General features: G+C 36.4%; 1 protein-coding gene across 1 annotated transcript in view; it reads right to left on the reverse strand.

Annotated features, from left to right (window-relative positions):
- MYBPC1 (myosin binding protein C1) overlaps window positions 1–25740 on the reverse strand; it is a 76378-nt gene that overhangs the window by 30716 nt on the left and 19922 nt on the right. The window contains exons 2-13 of the mRNA XM_062616379.1: window positions 24557–24589; window positions 21748–21789; window positions 15640–15675; window positions 14345–14380; window positions 11667–11771; window positions 10080–10228; window positions 9603–9720; window positions 8261–8312; window positions 6504–6560; window positions 2880–3046; window positions 2384–2516; window positions 742–866 (exon numbers count right to left, since the gene is read on the reverse strand). Of these exons, the coding sequence (XP_062472363.1) occupies window positions 742–866; window positions 2384–2516; window positions 2880–3046; window positions 6504–6560; window positions 8261–8312; window positions 9603–9720; window positions 10080–10228; window positions 11667–11771; window positions 14345–14380; window positions 15640–15675; window positions 21748–21789; window positions 24557–24589 (1053 nt within the window). The remainder of the gene's footprint in view (window positions 1–741; window positions 867–2383; window positions 2517–2879; window positions 3047–6503; window positions 6561–8260; window positions 8313–9602; window positions 9721–10079; window positions 10229–11666; window positions 11772–14344; window positions 14381–15639; window positions 15676–21747; window positions 21790–24556; window positions 24590–25740) is intronic.

Here is a 25740-nt window from a genome sequence, read left to right on the forward strand (position 1 = left end):
CATTAGGTCCTATAGCCCATTATGCATATAGCCCCTGATGACATAACACTGTGACCTTATTGGTTTAATCCATTCCTGCTATCAAAACTCAAGTCTATTTACTTGCAAGAGATTGTACAACAGTTATCCTATGATAGTTATAGGGGCAATGTAATTTGTTATCTTGAATTGCTTTCTGAAATATTTGATGATTTTTTTTTTTCTCACACTCTAAGTTTGGCTTTTCTCTTTGTTTTGTTGTGCTATGAATATTAAGACTGTCAACACTGTAGGAAGGGTGAAGAAATGGCCATCTATTCATAGTTTTGGTAGAGTCTTTCCTTAAATCTGTGCAGATGGAATGAAAACTAACTGCTAGAGAGCCTAATCTGAGGGTACTTGAAACAGATCAGTTGGACCAGGAGTGTCAGCATGATCAGGTACTTAAGTGTGGTTTTAGGGAAAGCCAACACTATGACAAGCTATTCTCCAAAATGGCTTTAAAACTATGAAGGAGACTACAGCCTTACTAGATCCCAATGCACAGTATGAAATCAACTGTAGTCCCATTTCAGGGTTTCCACTAAATATAGGATGAGGAAAGCTATGGCCAGGGATCACAGAAATGCTCAGTGATCCTAAGAGCTGCTAATGCGAATATATAAATCTACTGAACAAGGTCATCCCTGTTAATTTCTGTTGCAGGAAAAAAAGCCACCACAAGTTACAGCAGGTGAAATAGGAGCAAGCTGACATAGTTACCTCTCACAAAGAGTTCTGTGGAGCATTTCTCATCACCAGCTGTTACATAATAGCGAGCATCGTCTGCCATCGTACAATTATTGATGAATAAAATTCTCTGGTTACCCTTGTGCTCAAAAATGTATCTGTTTAAACAGGAATGCAGCAAAGGTAAATTAGCAAAACTGCTGGGCCTCTTTTGTTTTATGCAGAAAACACTTTAGGGATTATTAGAGGTGGGAATATTGTATGCTACAAAGAACAGGAAAAATTGTCCTGGGAAGTAATTTTCAAGATTCAACAGAACTATCAAACAGCTTTTGGCAAAAAGAGTTATAATGTAAAGAGACAACGAGCGTCTTCTGGTTTCTGGGTTTTTGGAAAATCCCAGGCTTAGGTGATACAAAAAAATAAATTAAAAAAAATAGAAGAGCAGGCCTTCAAGGATGGAAAAAAAAATAAATAAAAAAATAGGGAGTCAGAAACTCTAGATGAGTGAAGATGAAAATAACCAGTAACAGGACACCATCCTCATTCCAACACTCTTAACATTTTTGTGAAGCATAATAATAGCCGAAGTTAAGAAGTTAGTACTATGGGTAGGCCAGATGGCACAAGAGATCAGTAATGGGATATGGGGTTTTGGTAATGGGATATGGAGCCTTTCACCTTTCTGTCACCAGTTTTGATCTGCTCCAGGTTTTGTAATGACCAAAGCTCATTAGCATCTGACAGCTGCTTCAGCAGCCTGGTAGAAATACACCAGAACATTCAATCCAGGTCCTTCTACTGGAAGAGGTATCCATATAGCTGCCTGCAAGACACTTCTGAACTGCTCACAGCAGATAGAGGGGCTGAAGAAAAAGTATCCTGATCATTATACATTTTTTGTCAACTATGAATATTAATCCAAATCCTTCACTGACTTTTGAAGCAATTGAATGAAAGAAATCTGCCCCTTCTTTGTAAGAGGGCTTTTGCTAATTTCTATTTTTTCACAGGACGAGAGGAAAAAGGTGCTAGGATTTTGTGCTACTGAGAAACATTTAGACATTACATTGTCATGCATTACTGGTTGCACGTCATCATTCCTAACTGTGTCTGACTGTGGAATGGGATTTTCTGCACCAGACTGTAAAAGCTGATTGTGCCCATACTAGGGACTGAGCTCATCTTCCAGCCATTGTTCTACCTGTACTCAAGTGTGTGCACCTGAAAAAACACTTCTTGTAGATAAAGCAAGAGCATAAACCAGTATAAAGGTGATACAGATGATGAAGCAGCTTGTACTAAATATCTCTCGTCTTAGAACCCAAGTACTGTAGAGAGATTCTGACCTTTGAGACATTGGAGTGAGGACAAGTGATTTATTTACTCACAGTGCTTCCCGATTTTTTTAAAAACTACCAAGTAGGAGGTGGCTTCATATTTTTTTTTGTTGAGGATCTTTAATTCTTTTCACTTGAGGCAAAGGAGATAATCTGTATTAACATTTAGCATTAACATTAACATTTAGTAGACTTCTCTGGGTCATGAGCAGTATACCATACTTTGCACATATAATGAAATTCAGAAATAAAATTGGTACAACCTGGGAAAAGAGACCTGTCAAGGAAATACATATGTACACATTTTATTGCTTCCATACAATAAAGCCACTTACTTTGCACTTGGTCGTATTTCTTGGCCATTTTTATACCACTTGAGTTCCACTGTTGGATCTGCGAGCTCTACCATGAACCTTACTTTACCTCCTTTGTCCACCTGATATGCAGGATCGAGACCCTTGGCAAAAGCTGTTGTGGAAGACAGGTGTTATTATAAAAGAAAATCAGATAACAAGAATATGAATGCTGAAATGATACTGCATAAATCTCATCAAAGCTGTCAGAATACATGCACACAATGTTATGTCTCTATATTCTTAAACCAGTCCACATGAATCAATTAATTTTCTAGAAACATTAGAATAACTGTAAAGCTATGCAGATCTGACAATTCTGACCAGTTTCAAGCTAGTAGCCTGCTTAACTCCTTCCAGTAATAAAGCTTGAGTTGTAGTGTGCAAGCCCCCTTATGTGGGAATGAAGCAAGTTTGTTTTTTTAAGGTGGATGCTCCTTTAACTACTGAACATCAGAATATTCTGCCTTATCCATACCTGCGCTCTTCTTCACTTCCCTACGCATGCGCTTCAGACGCTTTAACATGCCTCTCAGGTCAGTGATACCATACTGAAAAGCAATCTTCTCATATTCACTGGGATTAGCGTTCTTCAGGAGCTCCCACACATCTACCTCAGGTTCTTCCTCTTGCTGTTTAACCTCCCTAATAGTAGCAAGATAAAAGTATGGGAGAAGAGTTAGTGAGGCTTTATCACACCATAAAAAAAGTGAAGCGGGATCTACAGTAAGGTTAGAAGCGTTTTGATCAAAATTTGAAGGCTGCCATCATATTTTTTTATTTCATTTGATGTGAGTTGAATAGTTCAGAATGACATTCATGCATTTCTTTATACTTCTTCAAGGTAGAATTTGGCCTTTTCTGGTGTAATCAGTTATGAGTTTTTATATTGCTTTATTATTATTAAAAAAAACCAACAAAACACAACAGTGAAAACAGCACTATAATAACATGTGGGTAAATCCCACTTAAATAGCTTTTATCTGTTGTAACTTGAATGGAATCAGTAACAATATATGATGGCATCACTGATATCTGAGTCTAATCTGTACATTTCATAATTATATAAATATGCTTTCAAATCCTAAGTCCCTGTAGCTGCTACTAGGGGTGACTAATGAAAGGACATTGAAATCCAAAGGAATTTGGGTCTGTAGTTACACCAGTGCTTCTCAGTTACTTGAAGTTGGCATATGGATAAGAACTGGAGAAATCCACACCAGCTTGGACTTGCAAGATGGATCTGTTGACTTCCATGTTTTTCTCAGTCTTAAGAGCAGGAAGTGTTTTCAGAGGCCTGTGTGAGGCATCATCTTTATACAGAAGATTCAATACCGATTTTACTACCTGCAACTCCAAGCTAAGACAACCAATAAAGAGAATTATTTTCACAATGGCAGCCATTAAATGAGAGAACAATGGAAGCATCCTAAACAAAATGATAATTTCTGAGATTGACAGTTTAGCTGAAAAAAAAAGTGAATTGCTACAAGAATCCAGGAATTGCAGCAGAAATCTAGACTTCATTTTCCTGTAAATTCATTAGGATCAGACCAGGATCATTCTGATTTGATCTACTTTGACAGCACTTGTGAGAACAGAGCAAGGAAATAAATATTTGAGAAATAAGAAATGACTGAGCTTTGGGATAAAATGCTGCTAGAAAGAACAGAGCTCTATCAAGCCAGATGGAGAATTTTCTTTAATGTATACAAAAACAACACAGGGGGCCCCTGAGAATCTCTGCATTGCTGGATGAGAAACTATGGAAAACACTTTGCTCTTTAATCCATAGGTTTTATTAATTTTTGTAATATTCCAGTGTTATTTTAAAAAAGAAAAAAGCTTCTCACTGAGGAATCTTTGAAATACATTGTTATCTTAGAATTGCTGTTAGACAATTACGGGTATGTAATTTTATGTTTCTTTCCTTTTACTTTTATCTGTGCTTATGCTTTCTGGAGGGTGACTGTGTAGCAAACACTGGTGTTTCAGTGGAATTCCTTCTGCAAGGCAGCAAGTCAAGATCAGCTTGCAAACATATATAAAATTCGACACAGCCCATGGGGTGTCATTCTCCTCTCCCATGACTGGCTGTTTGCCATGCAACGCCTGTCCGTGCTAAGGAGGAGTACACTCCATGGGAATCAGGATCACGTACCCCTTTGAAGAGGGCAGTAGCTGAGAATAAGGATCAGTTAGAATATCCTGATTTTCAACCATCTTGAAATAAGTAATTCCAGATTCTTTTCTCCTCTTGTCTAACTGGAGAACAAATAGAGCAAACCAACTTTGTTTTGAGACCACAATGCTGTTTCTGCTGTGTGTAATGGGCAAATAATGCTTGATGTTTCCTAAGCAGACCTATCAGACCTACCTCTCCACAAAATCACTTTTAGATCTTTTCCCCAAAAATGTGCATTTCATTGAAAAATGTACTTTTTTTAAAAAAGGACCTAAATGTTTCAGTGTTTTTGAGATCTTATGCCTTTTGGAATTTCATGCTGTTACTGATCCATTGCATTGACGAAGCATAACCAGTTACAGAGTGGCTTACTAGGATAAGAACTGGTTTGTCTTCCTGCAAGACCAGCACGAAATTTAAAAATAGGCAGTATATAGATTCTATGCATTTAGGTCTTTTAAAAAAAACATGTTTCAAGTATTATGCACCATAGGTGAAAAGTACTATTTCCTTGCTGATATAAGCACAAAAAAAGAGAAGGAATATACCTGCAACATTGCCTTTTGAAGAAATGCAAATGTGCATTCGGCTTTATAAAAATGGATATTGCTACCTAATATAATTAGCAATCTTATTCAATTAAGCTCAGAATTATGAGGTTGCATATCAGTCCCTGGAGCGAGGAGGTGATGAACCAATTTGACCAGTATCAAATAATGGTGTTCAAAAACTAAAAGTTTGCTTTGCCCATTCACCACACAATAGGTATGCTATGTTTATAGCGCTATACGGTATTTTTCTTACAAAAAGTGTGAGTTATTTATTAGTGAAGTGATAATGACTCTTAAATTTTCTTTCCACAAAAACACCAAGACCTGTTACATGCAACATCCTGTTACACCCCACAGGCAGTCAGGAGAACTCTCATGGTAAGTTGTATTAGTATGATAAAAAGTCAAACTGAAGATCCTAATTAGGGATGAGAAGATTAAAAACCAAAGACCTGGTGGATGTGAATTGGTTCAGGCAATCTTTTCACTGCCTACTTATTCCTTCAGCCTTTCCTTTTTGCTTTATTTACTTAAATACTCTCCTCACTGTGATAGCCCATTGGCCCATTGTTAATGTTTCATGTAACTAGTGGTAGATGAGATAAAGGCTCTAGTTCCTTTTTGAATTTTCTGTGGTCAGCTGCCATCAATTTCTGTGGCATATAGAATTTCTGTGATAAATTTTAAAAAATAACAAATTAACTATCTTGTCTTAACCTGTTAAAAGACTAAACTGTGTTTAAGATCTGAGGTAGATAGAGGCATAACTATCATAACACCATATTTTCAAGGCAAACCAGAGAAACACACACACAAGTTTTTCTCTGTCCCAACATTTAAGTTGAATAAAACACCACTGAACATTTGTGTACACATAGTGAAAGCTTCAAATGAGTAATATCAATTTCTATGGTTTGAAATCATGATATATGCTTTTACGTATCAGGATGCTTATAAAACCAAATTAAGATGTATACAAAGAGATAAATTTAACTCTTGCATTTTTTGCTCTTGCACCAGAGTCAATTTTCTGAACTGCTCATCCCAGTGTAGGAAATTGTCCCCCTCTACCCTCCATGCAATCACAAAAGAAATAGCAAGTAAATGAAATGTTATTGGTCTCTTTAGGTTGTGGCTCACTTTTTATCCAGTGCACCCAAATCTGAGGTTTGTTTTCTGCACACTTAAAGGTACAGTTAATTAAACATTTGCAGATCATACTATGAGACTGATAGTTAGAAACATTGAAAAAAAAAGAAAGGTAAGATAATTTTTAAGAAGTTATTAATGCTACACCTGACTCTTTCTGTGTGCGAACCTAATGGTTTGCAATCCACACCTGCTCACTGCATCACTTGGTTCTCACCTACGTTTCAGGAGACCACTAAAGTCAAGTTCTCCTGCATCTTCTTGTCCTTCACCGCTGTTATTAATAGAAAAAGATCAGATCTTTGTTTAATACAATAAGACTTAGACAACACACATTGCAAACGCTCTAGACAACACACATTGCAAATGCTCTATATGTCTCATATAGAATCATAGAATCATAGAATGATTAGGGTTGGAAAGGACCTTACAGTCATCAGGTTCCAACCCCCCTGCCATGGGCAGTGACATCTCACACTAGACCATGTCATCCAAGGCTCTGTCCAGACACACAAATTGTATAAATCAACACAAACTTGTATCCTTTTTCACACAAATTATGTTTCCTTGGGCACTTGTGAAAAATAACACAAATGTTTGTATTGCTTGTTATTATACTTTGATGACAAATTTTTGTAACTGCATACATAAATTTGCCATGATTTGTGTTAGATTTCAGTAACGAATGTAAACTAGTCAACACAACGAGCTTTGTTTCTCATTTCCATAGTGTATGTGTATAAAAACAAAGGGTTTGTGCTGATCTTTTTCTTTGAAAGTAAAACAAAGATTTGCATTGCTAGCTGGTATTTTTAACAATGCATAGCTGTGACAAATACTGATGCATTACACTTAAGATTTAGCCTTTCTCTAAATGAAAGTAGAAATCAGTTAAAAACCAAAGAAATAGTACAGCATACATTTTTTACAGATAGAATCACAGTCCTGTGAAGGTGCATTTCTTTCTATAATGTGACCTTAAGAAGTAATACCTTATTGTAAAGCACATATAGACAAAAGAAATGCCTTTAATATTTGTTAAAAGGGCAAAGTCCTGCAAATGTTAGGTCAAATGATGCCAGTATTTCATCCCAGATTTTCCATGCAAGGTAATCATTGATAATCAGAAAGTACTTAGATATCCTCATCCGCTTATGCAGAATGGGTGTCACAGTTTTTTTAAGGTATGCTGAAGAAAGGAGTGCACCTTGAATGTAATATCTTTTGCATTTACTCTTTAAATCAAATCCCTCTAAACAAAAGCAGTTACTTCTGAATCACAGCTTTGCTTGTATGCATAAATTAACAAACTGCGTTTATGCTCTGAATGTTTGTAAAACATTTTCATTCTGAATATTTCTGTCCTTGTAAAACATTTTTTTCAATAGTATATAAAAACATCTATACTATTTTGAATAGATAACAAAACTTGAGACACAATGCTTTATCGTACACGCTCTGCAATATATTATTTGTAGTTTTCCCATAATGATGGTCCTATGACACCATTTTTTACTGTATGATAACATAAAGCCAGATCCTATCTCCTTGAAATCAGTGTGAATTTCCTCTCTGCTTTCAGTCAGTACAGGACTGAGGCCAGGAACTTTCATATTGTCACAGACAGCTTTCAGGAAATGTAATAGAATATTTCAGTGAACGAAAATAAAATTTAAAAAACCTCTAAAAAAAGAACCATTTAATTGCCTTAAATAGTCCATATTCCCTTAAGGCAACGATTCTGTAATTTCACAGTAGAGTCTATAATATCATATGTACTGTAACAACATATGTGTTGTTATCAAATTCATTCTGCTCACTACCAACTACCCTAAACCCCACTTCCTTAATCTTTATTTACAAACAAAATTTCTTAAAGTACTTTATACAATTTCCTGCCAAGACTGATGTGAGTTCTATGCATACTACCAGCATCCATTACTGAGGATCTCCATAGAACCACTGTACAGTTACCTCCTTTTGAAAGCAGATCTGATGTCAATGGATTGGGCAGCCTGGGAAGACTCTATGAAATAACGATAATACAGGAATTAAAAACTTAATTTGAAATTAATGTAATTTATGTAATCAGTGCAACTTATCATATGAAATTTGTTTAGTGTCCTGCTAAATGACCACCATTTGTGCTGCTCCTTTGGGAGTAAGTTCTGATGAATGCAAAGCTGTTCAATGCTAACCTAAGTTTAATTAATGCATTTCTCTAAAGTACTTTTTGCAGTTCTGCATAGATCTCTCTCATTGGCGTTTCTCTCTGATCCCCTTCCTGCCTATACACAGGCTCTGGCCGTTTTGTTTTCCCATTCCCTATGCTTTCTCTCCTGCTGGCATCTTGCACTTTCTCAGTATGCTCAGCATCAGAAAATAGAAACAGTCCTCTCTGGAACTGCTGACTAATTTTGATTCTCAGTGCAAGGATGAATCCCTCTCGTGTGAATTATCTGTTTGTGCCAGACTGAATCAGGTTAAATGATTCTGATCCATAGCCAGTGAATGGATGCAGCCAGGTTGGCCTCTGCCTTGCTGACCGCTGAATACACACACATACCTATGCCCCTCAGGCTGTCAGTCAGCTGCCAAATATCCCCTTAACTGTGACTGGCTTCCCCTGACTGGTGAACAGTCTGGTTTACGCCATTCAGTAGGCATGCTTTATGAAGGTGAGCAACTAGTTTGTCCTCTGGCTGCTGGTCCTGGAATTTTGGAAGACATCCATCTTTCTCAGTCTGATTGTTCAGGTATGTGTGCACTGTTGTGCTGCAGAATTGCTCTCAAAGGAAAAGATAAGCCTATGTGTTGAGGTTTGCCAGACCTTTTACAACACAGAAGTAGACAAAGTCACTTCTCTCCAGTGCTCTCCACATTGTATTAGTCTTTACTTTGACAAAGAGTGGAAGAAATAGCTTTCTGTAGTATGATCATACCATGACTGATCAGAATGCAAAGCACTGGCAAGCCACGAGCACTCCATATCCCTCTGTTCACATGCTGCCAGATGGAGCCTTTCTCAACAGCCTAAGCCTAGATCTTTGTCTTGTGTGCCAGAGCCTGACTTGAATTCAGTACTAGTTTTATCTGCCAGCTTTTCTGTTTTTTGTGTAAATGTCTCACATGCTATCTATCCCAATGTTCATTTAAACAATAACTTGCAGACACTTAAGAAAATTCTCTAAGCACTATGCTCAAAAAGTTCATTGGAAGCATTGCTTCATTTAAAGGTTCTGAACAAAATTAGGTGGCATTTCAGGTTAAAAAACCATGTCTTTCTAAAGCCTTACAGACACAAATGGGGTCTTACCAGTAACTTCAAGGTCAAAAGAGCAACTATCAAACTTGTCCTTGTAAGACACTTCACAGCGATAGTTCCCTGCGTAGTTTTCTTTAGCTTTAATGATATGCATCTCAAATGTGTGAATCTAAAAATCAAACATGATTGTTCATTAATGTGAGGGTTACATTTGCACAAAGCAGAAGTTAAAGGATTAGTTTTTCAGACCTCAACCAGAAGCAAGGAGTAACTTGAATAAAAGGCTCTGGAAAGAAACTACAACCCAGAAATGGCAATGAAAAACTTTGTCTTCTCCACCACTACTTGTCCTGAGAGGGGAAAACAGAAAATTCTGCTTCTAAGCAGGGTCAGAGATCATCACTGAAAACTGCATGGGAAAGGCAGAGTTAGAAACCACCGCTCTTGAATTTCTACCTGTTGTCTTAAGCTGACCTTTAAGCTCTCTTTGGAGCTTTGCCCCATTAAGAAAGAAAAGCAAAGACACACCTTAGTGTGACGCTCAAAGGACTCTTTCAGCTGCAGGTGCTTCCCTGCTTTACTGGCCAGGTCCATCCATTTTCCTTTGAACCATTTAACATTTGGCTTTCGGAGAAGATCTTTGGCTTCTACTTTGGCTATAAATGTAATATTCCCACCTTTTGAAAAGAAAAACAAAGAATAATGCAGTCATTGAGGAACGTGTAGTCACATCTGTACAAGTTTCTTTTACTACTGCTTCATCCAGTCTGCATGTGCTTGCTCTACCATGACAGTAAGAATCAGATGGAGTCACACAGGCTGTGAACGTACTGCAGTCTTACAGAGATTAGTGATTTGGGGTCTGGAATCCTTCTGCCCATGTTTATGTGGACCTTGAGACACTGAGAAGCAGGATAAATTAGTTGAGGCAAAACCCCATGTTCTCATGGGTAAATTGTTCCAAATATTTGGATTTCCTTGCCTAAAACAAGAACAGGTATTTCTAGGCTACTAGGCAGTTGTAACATGAATGAACTCCAGTCTGGAAAAGAAAGCTGGAGCTCTTAATGCATTTCTATTCTTAATTCTTTAAGCTGAGAAGAGAGGGAAAGAGCCTTCTCTAAACAATAATTCGGGAATAGTAGAAGTTAGCTCAATTTTCAGAACATCACTACCCAGTCCCTTCTGAGTTTCCATTCTAATACTCATGGGCTTCAGAGAAGAATAACTCCTTATATTTATTTTCTAATTATATTCTCCCAAAATGATAAACTTCTACTCAGAAACTGATAAAAATAATAGGCATACATAAACACACCCCACCCCACCCTCCATCTGACCACTTCTTAGTGTATCCAAGTGCAGAACAGACATAGATATCCTGTACTGAACTTCTCACCATTGCTCCTACCCTGCTTAGGATGCAGCTACCTTACCATGATAGTACAGCTAAGGAGTGCAGTTTGGAAGGGAACCTCCTAACCATCCCCATTTACTGTGCTCTGGTTCACAACATGGGAAGTCCTCACAGTGCTTGAGCTCAATTCCTCTTGGGTGAAATTAAAATCACAGATGTGCTCTGAGTGTTTGCCAGGTCTGCTCCAGCTGGTTATAGGTATATAGGCCACTGGACTAAACCAGTGCTAGTTCAGAGCAAATCCCCCAGAATGGTTACAGTGGGGGTGACTTATCAGCTTCCCTGCAGAGCTGCTCCTATTAGTCTACTTGCTAATACACACAGCTGTAGGGTACAGAGGTTGACCTGGCAATCTCAAAGCTGTTCTGCAGGCCTTTGTGTAGATCTTCCTGACATATCAATAACAGCACAGCCAACAGCATTACAGTAACCAGCTCTCTTCTCCAGAAATTATACCTCTTACCCATTGTGCTTAGTAAACTATTAGATTTTAAGCTTGTCTTGAATTAAACAATTGTTTTTTGCTTCTCTTTGTACAGTTATTTTTGTCTTTGAGAAGTAGACTTCACATCCAACTACAATCTGTTTCAGCTGAGGGCAGAAGCTGAGTGTTAGAAGAACTGCACATACCTTTCCTGCCTCTGCCTCAGTCCCTGTCTCAATGTGAGTGGCTTTTGATTTTGTTTCTAAGCACTTACCAACACTCACTGAACCGCTCTGAGGTTTTTCAACGAATAGAGTGGACATTTGGGAATCATCACGTTTTTCTGATTCTTCTGGAGCTCCTTCTCCAATAGACCATACTAAGATGCAGAGAGAGAGAGAAATATTAATCATCTGAGTGGGTTTTCCTCCTCTAAAATGCACTTACCTGAATTTACTGAACTCTCTAACCCTATTACCTTTCTCTTCAGATGTCCTGAAAGATATGTAAGTTTTTGTTCACACTGACATCCACTGCTTGGCTGTCACACTGTGTACAGTTCCTGCAAGAATGCTACCTCTGTGGTGACAGAAAATGAAACTATCAGGGAGGAAGAGAGGGGAACCTGATCAGCCAAGATGGGTGCTGAGATGGGTGCTGAGCAACTTGAATAGCACCAGCATTCAACCATGAGTGCTTTACAGAGGAAATGCACAAAGGTCAGCTCTTTGTTTTTCAGAAGAGATGGAGGTTCTGAAAACACAAACAGCTATAAGCACAAAAAACCACATATGATGCGTAGTGGGTCTCTCTCAAACCCAAACTCAGTCAATTGTACAAGCTATTTTTTATTGTTTGTCCTAAAAATGAGGCAGGCATGAAGCTTACTGTTGAACCTTGTTCTTTTCCACGATAGAAACAGAAAGTTGGGGATCAGTCAATGACGTATCCTGCTGTGTGCATTGGCTGATGTTCTACAGAAAAAGTTTGTCAGATGGAAATGACTGTGTCATGTGTTCAGACACAGCATCTTCCCTTCTGGACATTGGGATTTTGGAACTGAAAAGGAGCAATTGTACTAAGAGAAGCAGCAAGTGAGCAGTTTCCCCAGGGCGGAAAACAGTCTGAGCACAGCTGTTCATTTCTGGTCTTTCTGCTCATCTGAGCAGTCCTGGCTTTGTGCTATGCAGTTATATCTCGGGCAAAATACACGCAAAACCATGGCCAAAGCTGATTCCAAATAGAAAAGACAGGGAAAGCAAGGCAGCAAACTTCTGTCTGCTACCTGCTCCCTTTCTGCAGGAAGGCAAAGCACGTCTCATTTTCCAAATGCGAACTTGCGGAATCCAAATGCCACATCTCCTTTTTTTGAGGACTTATTGCCAGTGCACAGGGGAAACTGAGTAAAACCATTGTTGCCATGGTAGTACTGAAGAGCAGGGCAAATGTGGAAGTACACAGCTATAATTAACAAAGCTATTGGTCTCTTTCAACTCAGAGCTGCATCTCCCTTGTTCCCCTTGAGCTTCTTGTTTCAGAAGTGAAGGTAGATTTTTATAGCATACCCAATACTCTTTTCATTTTGGTTTCATAACCAGCATAAATGAGGAACCATCCACACAACACTTCTCCCTTAGTCAAAACCTGGTCTTGAAATTAGAAGTTCCTTTCCCTGCTCAGTATTTTCTATAGAAAGTCATTTTCCTGAAGTCAGAATTGTAGAGGTTACTGATACAGGAACCTTTCTAACTCATGAAGATTTCCATCGCTCATGAATGCAGTGCAACTCGTGACAACAATGGGAAATGCAACCAAACTGTTTTGATTATCCCCGAGTCTATTAGGAATTTTTAAAAGATATAGAAATGCTAGATTGCTTTGCTACGAAATCTTTGCCTTTCAATCTTTCAGTGAATTATGGGTGGTGTACCTAACACATCTGTGTATGTTTGCTTGTACAATATTACAGGTAAAGACATCCATGTATATACACACATGTATATACACATATATGAAAACATATATACAGACATACATGAACACAAATATATATATAGATACACATCTATATATACTCTCTCTGCAATGTGTATGTTTAGATTATGCCAGGATAACACGGTAATATATGGAAACAATGTAAGAACAAATGATAGTTACTGGTATGAACAGAATGAGGTGACAATGCTCAGTACAGGACCTGGTCACATGCGGTAACCTAATACGTCACAGGATGAAATGGAAAAAGGGTATTAATAAATAAGAAAGAAGCTTACACAGACTCATTAATTTGGTACCACATAAAATAACACCTAAATATTATCATCACTTTTAGATATTAACTTTTTCCTATTTATTAAACAAACAGAACAAAACGTGAATTTGACGTTGGTTCAGGGGGCTGGCATAGGCGGCTATGCCAGGTCAATAACCATGGTTGAAGTACCTGCTGCTCATTTTGTTCCAGAGGCTGCAAATCCTGAAACCACAAAAGTGGGTGTAGTATGCGTTACCTGCCAGGGTAGGAAGAAAGAGGTTATGACTTTCCTAAGTTTTTCCCACCGTCCTTTGAGCTGTGAGAAGAAGCCATTCTCCTACAGTCTCCTGGGGCCTGTGTGTGGGATTCAGGTAAGCCACTGTCACCCTGTAGGCTGAGGAGGAAGGGAATAGCTGCATATCTATCTATATAGAAGTAGGTATAGATAGATAGGTATGTATGTATGTGTAAAATACTGATACATGTCCTGTCTTGTACAGCAGAGCTGTCTCTCAGTCCTTGTTTAGCTGCTAGAAACCAATTTGATTTGATACTTAAAAGCATTTCCACAGCTATAGTTTGAGGCTGTATAAACAATGAAAACAAAAATAAATATTGTCTTTAAGATTTAAAGTATTAAGAATAATTGTATTAGTTAATTTTGGAGTGTTTCATTATGTTTTTTCAGGAGGTCTCACCTGAATCTTTTCTTTCTGCTGGCTTAGACATCCCATCTGAAAGGGAAGAGCAATTTAGATGACACCAGCTCAGAGATCACAGCCTAACTAACCTCACTGAGATTTTAAGAACATTAATTCTTCATGCAAGAAGATTAGACTAAATATTTAAGAACATACCCATGAGGAACTACTTGAACACCAGAAAAAGGAAGTGAAGAGCTAAGAAAAAAACTCAGAAATCTTTTCCCTTTTCTAGAAAATGCAAATTAGTTTAGTTAAATTCCCATTCAAGTTTTCCTTGTTAGCAGTTCATATTTGGAAGGATTCCATGAGGATAATGTTTTTTTTCATGACTTGTGTAGTTCCAGAAAATAGACAAATTGCAATGTTTATCTGAGAAGATAGTACTTTGAATTATTTAAATAGCCTATTTATTTATCTAGGCTAAGCAAAATAATGGCAGTTAAAATGCCATTTTAGGGGGTTGTGATTACAATATTATTTATATATTTAGTGTTTATCAATCAGGTACTCTAGTACCGTAAAGTAGTGTACTGCCACTGACTTTAGAGGTAGCATTCAGCCCAAAGTTAATAATGCAAATTCTTTTGGGAGAAATCAGGAAAAATGTGATCATTTAGGGGAGTAAAAGTAATTAAAAGCATAAAAGCATATTTTTCACTTGAAACACTTCGAAGTGTTTTCTAGTGTTCAAAACTCTGTTTCATTCGGTTTATTTTTTAAAATCTTATTAAACAAGCAATGGAGAAATTCTGCCTATGTCACATCAATCATGATGGACCTCTGGGCTGTTGCTTTTCTTTTACTGACAGCAAAGGCATTTTATCTGCCACCTTAGCAGCATTGGCTTGGAGTAGTCTGTTCAAACTACTTTGTAGGTCTTATGGCCTAACGTGAGGTGATAAATAATTATGTGGATAAATCTTTTCTGAACTCATAAGGCATCTGTTTAATTTTAATTCTGGAATTTTCTCTCAAGACTAACCTGAAAAATGCATTCCATGTCTGTTGATAGAAAAAAGACAAGGGGAGTTGCTTTCAGAGCTGCAAACCAATATTTTACCTTTATTTGGCTGTCCTTCCATAGACCTCAGGTCAGGACCAGAAAGGAACTTATCTGCTATGAAGGTCTTGTACTTCTGAACAGAGTTCAATTTAATGTAGGGCACTTCAAGAAACTTTTTCTCTAATTAGTCTGAGTTCAGTCTAATGGTTTGGACTCTTTCTTCATTAATAGTCAAGAGAAAAGTACATACATACATACACACACAAAGCACTACCATGGTCCTAACCTGCTGGTGGAGTACTAACTGAAGTATCATCTTCATCTGTGAAAAGAAATACAAATAAAAAGGTACATAAAGAACCTGAAAGCACAGAGGATCATCTGCTTTCTAACAACTACATGAAAATGTAAAACCTGCAAAAGAAAAGAAATCATAATAGTCAGGAGCACTCACAATGGAAGCTTCAAGCTGATGAAGAAAGCTTTGCATAATTCAGTAGCTGAAATGGTAAACCTTAATGTTTCAAGCAAGTAAAAGAAAAATGAGATGTGGAGAGGATCTATTATTAAATCATGAGTTTATATGAAAGCTGCTGAGTGGTTCTGTTTGTTAGAGATGTAATCCACAGTAAATACAAAAAAAGCCACAATGAAATCAAGGTCAATCACATATCTGACCTGAGGAAGATGCCATTTCTCTGATGACCATGTCTGCAATTAAAATGTGCACCATATATGCATTCAGCATTATTAAATCAAGATATGCAACATTTAAAACCAGAACCCTATATTTATACTTTGTAATTTCCATGTTAGAATATTAAATTAATATGCAAGGAATAAACAACTAGTTTTTCCCATATTACAGAATAATAAATGACAAAAGTATTACCATTGCATTGGATTTTACTTTTAATCACACTAAAAGTTGATTATCATCAGGTATTAAATCACTATAAGCAATTGTTACTCAGGTATCTTAAAATGCTTAATCTCGTAGAGCACATTGAGGTACATATTTATATGAATTAAAATTGTAAAAAAAAAATAAAAGTGAAACTGGCATTAGACCTGAAATACTGAAATCATGATCATGAGAAAACCAGAATAAGTTAAAGACTATCTTTACAAGAGTTTTCTACATCCCTTTGAATTTTCGATGTTCACTAGAAGCCTCAGAGATGCCAAGTTCTGATAAAAATATACAAAAAGTCTTAGTGTCTTAAAAGCCTAATTAAAAAAAAAGCCAAACAAAAAACCAATATAACATTTGAAGAGCTAGAAAAGACTGAACATATTTAGGATTTAATACGTATGTGCTGTAAATATAACGTCTTTTGAACAGTATCAGAAAAATCATCTGGAGAACATTTCAAAATTGAAAAGACAGTTGAATAAGAACAACGTTGGAAAAATATTAGCCCACCTTCTTAAAGAGTTATTTTGGGTTATTTTTAGATTTTAGATTTTGGTTTCCAGAATCAAATTTTAACTCTGAAATTACTCTTTGATTTTGACTTTAAAATTATAATTTGTCTATATTTTCTCAAGGACGAATGTAGTAACTATGATGAAACCACATCTAAAATATGGTTGCATTTTTGTAAGTACTGATCATATTGTTTTGTGTTTGCTTATCCACTGAAGGCTAATTGAAAGTCTGTTAATAGAATTTAACTACTTAGCTATAACATTTTACTCATTCCTTTTTAATGATTCATCAAAATTCTTTTAAAAAATCACTTGGGAGGAGGATGTCAGTTGTAAAAGGTAGACCTACGCATGGAGGATTAATGTGTTATCTTACAAAGATGATTTCTTATTCACAGCAAAAAAGTAAATTAAAAATTCATTTAGTGGAAACGTTCTCAGCACCTGTATCATTCCAGTGGCATAAGCAGACGATGATGTTGATTTTCAGTGAAAGTACTGTAGTGATGAAGTCATGTCAGATGTTTTAACGTACTGTGTTGACAAGTAAATGAATGCAAGGATAAGTAATTCTACTGCAAATCTTTCTCCATATTTCATCAAAGTAAAAACTGTGCTTTCAGCTCTTTTTGTCAGTGTCATCATTGTGCTTGGCTTGAAGAGGTATTCTTCTGGCCAGAATATTCTCTCTGGCCAGAAAAAAAGTAATTACGATCAATCAACGTAAAACATTTGATGTTATGCACCCTACATGGTGATGTATGATAATCACACTGTTCAAGGACTACTCTATTTGACTTGTTTTCTTTAAACATTTGAAAAACTAAAATAACAAAAGGTCTTAGTTTTGCAGAGGGATTGTTGGGGTTTCTCCTGGGTAATCTATAATTTTTCAGATAAAATGTTAACAGGAAACAAACAAATCAAACCAAATAAACATTTCAGAAGTATCAAAATGAAGGCATAACTGAATGTGCTGTAAATGGAAAGAGCACAAAACCAGTATATGCCAGTTGTGAGAAATGGGTAATTATCAGTCCATTACTCCTTGTATCTCAGGCTTCTAGGACAAAATGAAATGACTACTGAATAAATATGAAAAATGGTTCAACAGATATAACCAATTTGCTTTCGGTGATGAATTGTTTAACTTAGTAATAAATTCTATTTAAAGATAACAAAAAATGCAATAGTGCCAGTACTGGCAGTAGAACTATGATCATTAGTTCACAGTCCTTATCTTCTGCAAGTAAACTTTTAATGGAATGCATTTAGTAATCTGTTGTATGACAAGAACTAGTTAAGAAGAAACTCTTCTTTCAGCTACTCTACAGAGACTTTTGTTCTTTGGCTTCTATTCATCTGTGGTACATTTTCATTAATAAATAGGATATTTATGTTTATTTCCTTGTATCTAAATGATCACATTAACTGAGCACTAGGTCTTTTGGAGCTCCATCAGGAGCAGAGTCTTGTAGAATGAAAGAACACTTCCAATCTCAAAATTAGCTAATATGAAACTTCTTTATACTCACAGTTAATGTAACTTCAATATTAAAATTTCTGACTGCTGACGCAGCAAAAGTGTAGAAAAATCTGTCAAAATATAAGTAATAACTTCTGGTTTATATATGAACTGCTGATACCAAGAGTTTTATATTTTATACTTTCCCTTTATTTTAAATCCACGACACAAAAATGGAAGCTGCTATTCTGCCATCAGTCATGTTGATCAGCTTTGCAGAAGTGGCAAAAATCACAGTGATCTATTCTTTTTCTTTTCTATTTTCTGGCTGTTTAAAAAAAGACTTGAAAGCCTTGTGTCACACAGTCTAATAGGGGAATTCTGGAAGTGACTCCACTGGAACAGCATCTCAAACTTGATTTAATCAGCTAACAGAGCTGGTAAACTTATTAGTCTTTCTTTGTTGTGGAGGAGGTAAGAAAACACCTCAAAGAGTAAACCTGTGTCTTTGTGGTGCATAAATAAATATAGAGTAGCTCAACCAACTGGCTGAATCATTTTGATTTGCGTTGAAGTTACTGAGCACAGCTTAATCCTTCTGAGACTAAGTTTAAAATTTAGTTGCCTCCAATTACCCATCTGATTTTCAAAGAGCATTCAGCACTTGGCATTTTGGGAATGGTAAATGAAGTACATTTGTACAGCGATGGAAGTTTTAGCAGCAATATGAATGGATAAGTGAAAGCTGGGAACATAGAAGGATGGAAATGAAAGCATTTTAGTAGATGGTTTGATGGAACCTAGAGAAAAAGGTACCACTAAAACATGCAGAAAAAACATGACTGGATGTGACCTAAAAAGGAATGAGCAAATTTGGTGCTAAAATTCAATTATTATTCCAGCAAGTGGAAACACTTTTATAACAATATTCAATCCAGAAGATAATGCTAAAATCAAAAGCAAAGGAAGAAAAATTTAAATTGAATGAGTGTGGGATAACAGTAAATTTGATGGAATTTCTGCTAAGTCACTTTTTCCTCTGAAAATAAAAAGGAAGATCATATATATCCTGAATTCTTAGGACATTATTTCAGATAAGTTTGAAACTAGAAATGTTATAAAATATTATTTTATGCAAAGATTTATTTTTACTATTCTGAGAGACTGTTTTACAGAAAAATAACCATAAGAGAACAAATATTTTATCACACTGTCTGCCATTTATTAACTTTACAGTGAACATAAAGGAACATAAATATGTAATTTCACACAGACAATAACTACTAAAAATAAGTAGAACACTAAAACAGACACACAGATAGGTGTACTTTATCTTCCTAACTTCTGCTTTTAACTTTGTTTTAGAAATGAGGTGAAAATTATGGACTGTGTGGTTTATGTGGACTACCTAGCTTTCTTTCCTAAATATCAGGTTGCAGGATATCCCAACTTTGTGGCAGAGAGGGGTTGTCCCAGGCTCCTACAGGGTGCTCTTTCTTATAAATTATCAGCAAAGAGGTTATAACTGCTGACACACAAGTACTGTAAAATCACCATTGAATTTGGATATGAAATCTTTCGCATCTCATTCGCATTCAAGGAAGTACCTGAATCTGAAGCATTACCTGTTTCTGAAGCTATAGAAACAGTTTTCTAAACATCTTATACAAAAGCTAATGTTTAGCTGGTTCTGTTCTCATTTCCTTATGGAGCTGCTTATTTTCTAGTGTAAATGATTTTGGACAGATTGGAAAAATTGAAACTTTTCCTATTTTGTGAATTATGCTCACCATTATAAAGATTTTCTTCTGGCAAACAAACAGGAAGGAATCACTCTAAGAAAATATACTTTCCCTTACTTGGTGATACTCTGCAACAAAATAGGAGCTGATAGGAACAATTGCATTATACCTAATTGAAAAAAATTAATTACTACTGAGTGTCTGGCAATGACATCTACATTGCCTTGCAGCGGTAAAAGTTTCACTGGAGCGTGGCAGAAGGACATTCTTTCTACATATTGGTGTTCAGACTTTCACTGGGATTCTAACTGAGGCAGCTGCTGCCACCATAGTCTGAAACTGAAAGCACTTCCCATGTTAGGATCTCAAACCATTTTTTGGTAGCAAAATCCTCCTAAACAGGGGAAGCACCAAGAAATCATTCCCCCCCCCAAGGAAATACCTGTATTATTCACTAAATTCAAAGCAGAAATATAATAATGCATAAAAATATAACAGAAATATTTGATAAGATACCTACCATGTTTTCTTTTTTATTCAGTACAATGTAGAATAGTAAGCAGTGGGGAAAACGCCATTCATGTTCGTTTGGGAACAAACATTATTGTTGTATCAAAATTAAAGCAAGCAAAACTAAATGCTGGAATAGCTTGAGGCAAGACCTTCGTCTTCTTTCCTATCATTAGGCATGCAAATTATTCCTGACTTGTGTTTCCATTACCAGGATGACAGATTTGATTACTCACACAAAATTCTGTGTGTCAAAATAATTGCTTAATGCAAAGTTAGCTGGCAAAATAGCATGCACTGAATCCCTGTTCAGCATTTGTATTTTCAAAAGAGTATGTGAATCACACGCTCTCAGCTTCTATATTTTGACTTTGCTGAGAAAAATAGCCATGCATGTCTTCGCCAAATGAATCTGCAAGTATCAAGTATTCATCCAGTCTGTTTAAAAGGCAAGATTTTGTCTGGAAGAGACCAAAAGCCAGAATAAATTTTCAAGCAAGCCATTTCTTGATTTGCCATGAACATGAAAAAGTATAATTGTGCCAAATCGAAAGCAAGCATTGCATCAGTTGCAAGTATATTTTGGTCTGCGTTAGCCTTTTATCAGAATGAAGAAATAATTAAAAAAAATTATTCATTTCAAAATGAGCTGATGAGCAGTTTGAATTCTACTTTGGCATGAGTACAAACAGGAGCAGAATTTGGCTCAGTTCTCTCAAAATGTATTTTTGTAACTGGAAGAATTGCCAACAGAGATGGAGTCTAATCTCAGCAGCACAAAAATATATATTAAAATTGGACCTGATTTTTACAGGCATTGCTAGTTGAACAGCTGTGTGATTGTTCACAGCAGACAGTCCTCAAAGATATTTTTCAGAACTTCTAATGAGCTCAGCTGCTGGGCTTCCCAATGAGAACAGAAAGCTGAATGTGTGTTTTCTTTTTTTTTGGATGAAAAAAAATCTATTGGACTTTGCTGAAAGGTAAAAAATGCAATATCAACTTTCTGTTTTAGAATAGAATTAGCTTAGAATGAGAGTAGGAGATTGTCTGCTTTACTTAAAAGCTACCAATGTGCATAGGATCCAAGTTTTAGCAAGCTTGGTCAGTGTCACCTTCCAGGCTCACTTAAACATCACTTTCTGCTGCAAACTTCTGAATTAAAGCTCAAGCAATCCAGCATCAGAACAGCATCTAGGAATGTTCTCTTTACTGCCCATTTTTTAAAGTATGATTTCAGACTTACCTTTATCCTTTCCAGTTCCACCATCCTGTGGTGTTTTCTGTTCTGTGTAGGAAGTACAAGTATATTTTTGAGAGGATCTTAAAGTAAAGAGAAAAACTTACACAGCATTAAAAAATACAGGAATATTCTAGGTTCTGCTAGTATTGAAAAACCAAAATGAAAAAATTACTGATATATCTGTATATGGAATATACAGTTAAAAACCCATGAAACGTTTTGCAGCTCTGCATATCGATGCATTTTCTAAGTTTTGAATGAGTAATATAAGATTGATGTTCTTGTACTCAGTGGAAGAAAAATACTGGGTGCTTTAGAAGTAGGAATTGTTAATCTGTTGTTCTCGGGCTTATTTGCAACAGCCTTTGAAATAAGTTACATACTGTTAGTTTGAATGGAACTGGATCAGACATGAAATACTTCAAATATTAATAGTATCCAGAGCTCTAGCACTCTAATCGGTTTATCATTAAGACAAAGTTCACAACACAGAAGGTATATTGAGAGTGTTCTTAATACCATCTTCATCATTATCATCATTATCTTTCCTAAGATATTTGTTTTTATTTTAGTTGATTAGAATAGATGCCAGCTTGTCCTCTACTCCAAGCATGGGAATGTGAGTTATCTTAGACCTCATATGAGAAATGAGTATGAGAAAAAGGTATGAGTCTGAGTATGAGAAAACTTGGACTGTATTTTCAACAAAATAAAAATCTCTACGTTTTCTGTATTTCAGGATTTGTTAAGGTTCCTATCTCATTTAATTTGCATACAAGGCTACTTGTAAAGTTATCTTTTGTGACATGGGAAAGTATCTGCGAGAGCTAGTTGATCTTGTCTTTATCCTGATTTCTTGTCCACATGTGCATAGCCATGGTTACTGTAAAAATGAAATTCAAAATTTGGATGGTAAGTCCATATTCTGGAAGCATGACAGACTCCTGGATGCTTCTGTCTGGATTTCCTCTATTTTCCGTTGTGAGGTTGTCCATCTTGGCCTTTTTAATGGGAGTTTTCCTACAGTAATACTTTTCTTTCCTGCTAGGAACTGGGATTAGGGGAACTCATTTTTCTTGGAAGTTGTCATTATGTCTAAATCCCACTTGAAAACCTCATCATGGCTAACTGCACCAACTTGGTGGCTTGACATTGAGATCTAGAAGGAGCTCTTAGAATGGCTTCCAAAAAAATTCCTGGTGCAGTTCAAGATGCTGATTATGTCCAATAAACTATTTATATATTATAGCATTTAGATTCTTGAACAACCAACTTCCCTCTTTGTGTAACAGCACCCAGTAATCCAAGATGACAGCATCTTGAGTCAGGCAAAGGGAGAAGAGACTGGCACTTCCAACTTAGAAAAATCTCAGTTTGGTCTGTGCCTAACATAAAAGCTTACTGACAACCTACTTGCTTTACCAAAGAAGTACAGACATGTGGAAAAGGAAGGGGGTTATAGGAGTGATTTCATATCTAATCCTGTATACTTAAATAGAAATGAAGGAGAATTTATTTAGCTGAAAATAGCTGTTTTTAATATAACTCTTTGAAGGTGCTATTCCTTTCTTCCTATTAAAAAGTTTCTCATTTCAGTTCTACTGAAGATTGATGAAGAACATGAATTGAAGTGCAAAATATACCACAATAAGACTCTCAGTGTGTTGAATTACTTTAATATGAACTGTGCAGACCTTATGCTTGAGTGAAATACAACCATCATGAATGAAATACCAATTATTTTTTCTTACAAATGCATGCAAGAGTTCATCCTAACATGAAAATAACATATGGGTTATTTAAACATGAAAATCCTTGTGGCAAATGGTACTACTTCCAAACTTCGTAATTTTTTAGAGTGTATCACTTAAAAATGTCTTGAATCAGACTCATAAAATGCCAGTATGCAAGACTGCAAGTAAATGAAGGTTTAACACCCAGAGAGTATTTATTCTGTTTGATATTGCTGTTTAGGTAGCTACACAGAGTAAAACTCCCCAGATGCTTATATCAGACATGCATAATGTGTATACATATTAACCAGCATCTGAGAATATACCTTAAGTTACTCATGCAAATCGAACCCACAAGGCAAAAACTTGCCTCCCTTTCCAGTTTCCTTTAAAGAAAGCGCAGCAGCTCAGCACAGAGCTTCAGCTTTACCTGAAGCCCTAGTCCTTGTGAATGATTTTCATCTCATCTAACTTTGGTTTCCTGGAAGTTACTTACCCAATCCCTTCTAGACAACCAGACTGCTCAGGACAATTGCCTATACATAGACATCCAGTGACATTTTAGTTAGGTTATCCAAGAATTGCCCATAGGATGAACATGGGTGAGACCCAAGAGCTGCTCCACTGGTTATAGGTGAAGCACTGTTGAACAAGATATCTAATCTTCAGATGGCTAAAATTAGATGAAATGAAACCCATGCTTGATTCTGTCAACTTTATTCACAGTATACCTTCAAGGAAAAATGAAAGGGAACATTTTGATAACTAGATGCTCTTCAGCATCAAATAAGACAGCATTATTTAAACAGAATTTTAGCAGTCATAATTTTCTTGTATTGTGAAGGACATTTGCAGCATTAAGCAATCAACAAATATGACAAATGAAAATTGAGTCTGAAAAATCAACATCCAGGCAAAGTGAAGCAAGCATATCTTATTTGGGATGGCTCTTTCACTTTTCTTATTATTCTCTCACTTTCAAAGGGACAATGAACAGAAATCATATTATGGCTATGCAGAATCTAGTCTTCTGCAACCATTGTTAGTGTTACAGTGCAAATTAGTATTTTAACACTGACCTGGAGGTGGTGGTGCACTCTCTGTTTCAGTCTCTGAAACATAAGGAAAGAAGACAGATCTTGAGCTTCAAGTAAAAGCAAATATTTTTTACACATTTGGTATATACTTATTAAATTTAGATGTAATTTGGGTTCTTTTAATATTTTAATGCAGTTCTCAAATATTTTTTTTGCTTTCACACATGCCATACATGTCTTCTTCAAAGTGACATTGTCAAGGGCTTATGCTCTGTGAAGAGAGGGTACTGAACTTGTTCAGTCTGGAGAGATATAATGCTCTTAGAATCATAGAATGATTTAGTTTGGAAAAGACCTTTAAGGTCATTGAGCCCAACCGCTAACCTAGCACTGCCAAATCCACCACTGAACAATGTCAGTAAGCGCCACATCTACACGTCTTTTAAATATCGCCAGGGAGGGTGACTCCATCAGTATCCCAGGCAGCCTGTTCCAATGCTTGACAACCCTTCTGGTGAAGAAATTTTTCCTGATATCCAGTGTAAACCTTCCCTGGCTCAGCTTTAGGCCATTATCTCTTGTCCTGTTACTTGTTACTTGGGAGAAGAGACTGACAGCTGCCTTGCTACAACCTCCTGCCAGGCAGTTCTATAGAGCAATATAGTGTCCCCCTGACACACAGGTCATCTACCTGCATATGTTCAGTACATTTTCAGACACTTTGGCAATTCCAGTTCAGGCCAGTTCTGGAATATCATGGAATAAGAGCTGAATTTCAAGTTTGGGTTTGACATGTTTAAGGCAGTTTGTCATGATCCTGTGTTTAAATGTATCACATTGATATGGTTCTGTCACATGATAGTCTATATTTAAGTAATTTTTCCATCAACTGGAATAATATTTGATATGACTTTAATCATTAAGTGTAATGGATCCATTAACTGAGGACGATCATGCACAGAGAATCCAGAGACCTTTATCTCACTTTTACTATACCATTACATCTAGGGTTCAGTGTTCAGTGCAAGTAGAAAGCCAAAGAATCAGTTTAACTGCTCTGTGTAGGTGCTATGGTATGTTTGGTTTTTCTTTCAGTGATGATTTTTAATCTAAATCACTTCCCTTTCAGAAGTGTGATGCAGACACCAGGCTTTTAATCCTATTTATATGTTATCTTCCTGGGATGACAGGTTCTCCAATCTAAAAACATTAAGGACAAATTAACT

The sequence above is a fragment of the Pezoporus occidentalis genome, unplaced genomic scaffold (genome assembly GCF_034315485.1).
Source record: "Pezoporus occidentalis ecotype Australia unplaced genomic scaffold, CSIRO_AGI_Poc_V1 ctg19, whole genome shotgun sequence".
NCBI classification, from domain to species: domain Eukaryota; kingdom Metazoa; phylum Chordata; class Aves; order Psittaciformes; family Psittacidae; genus Pezoporus; species Pezoporus occidentalis.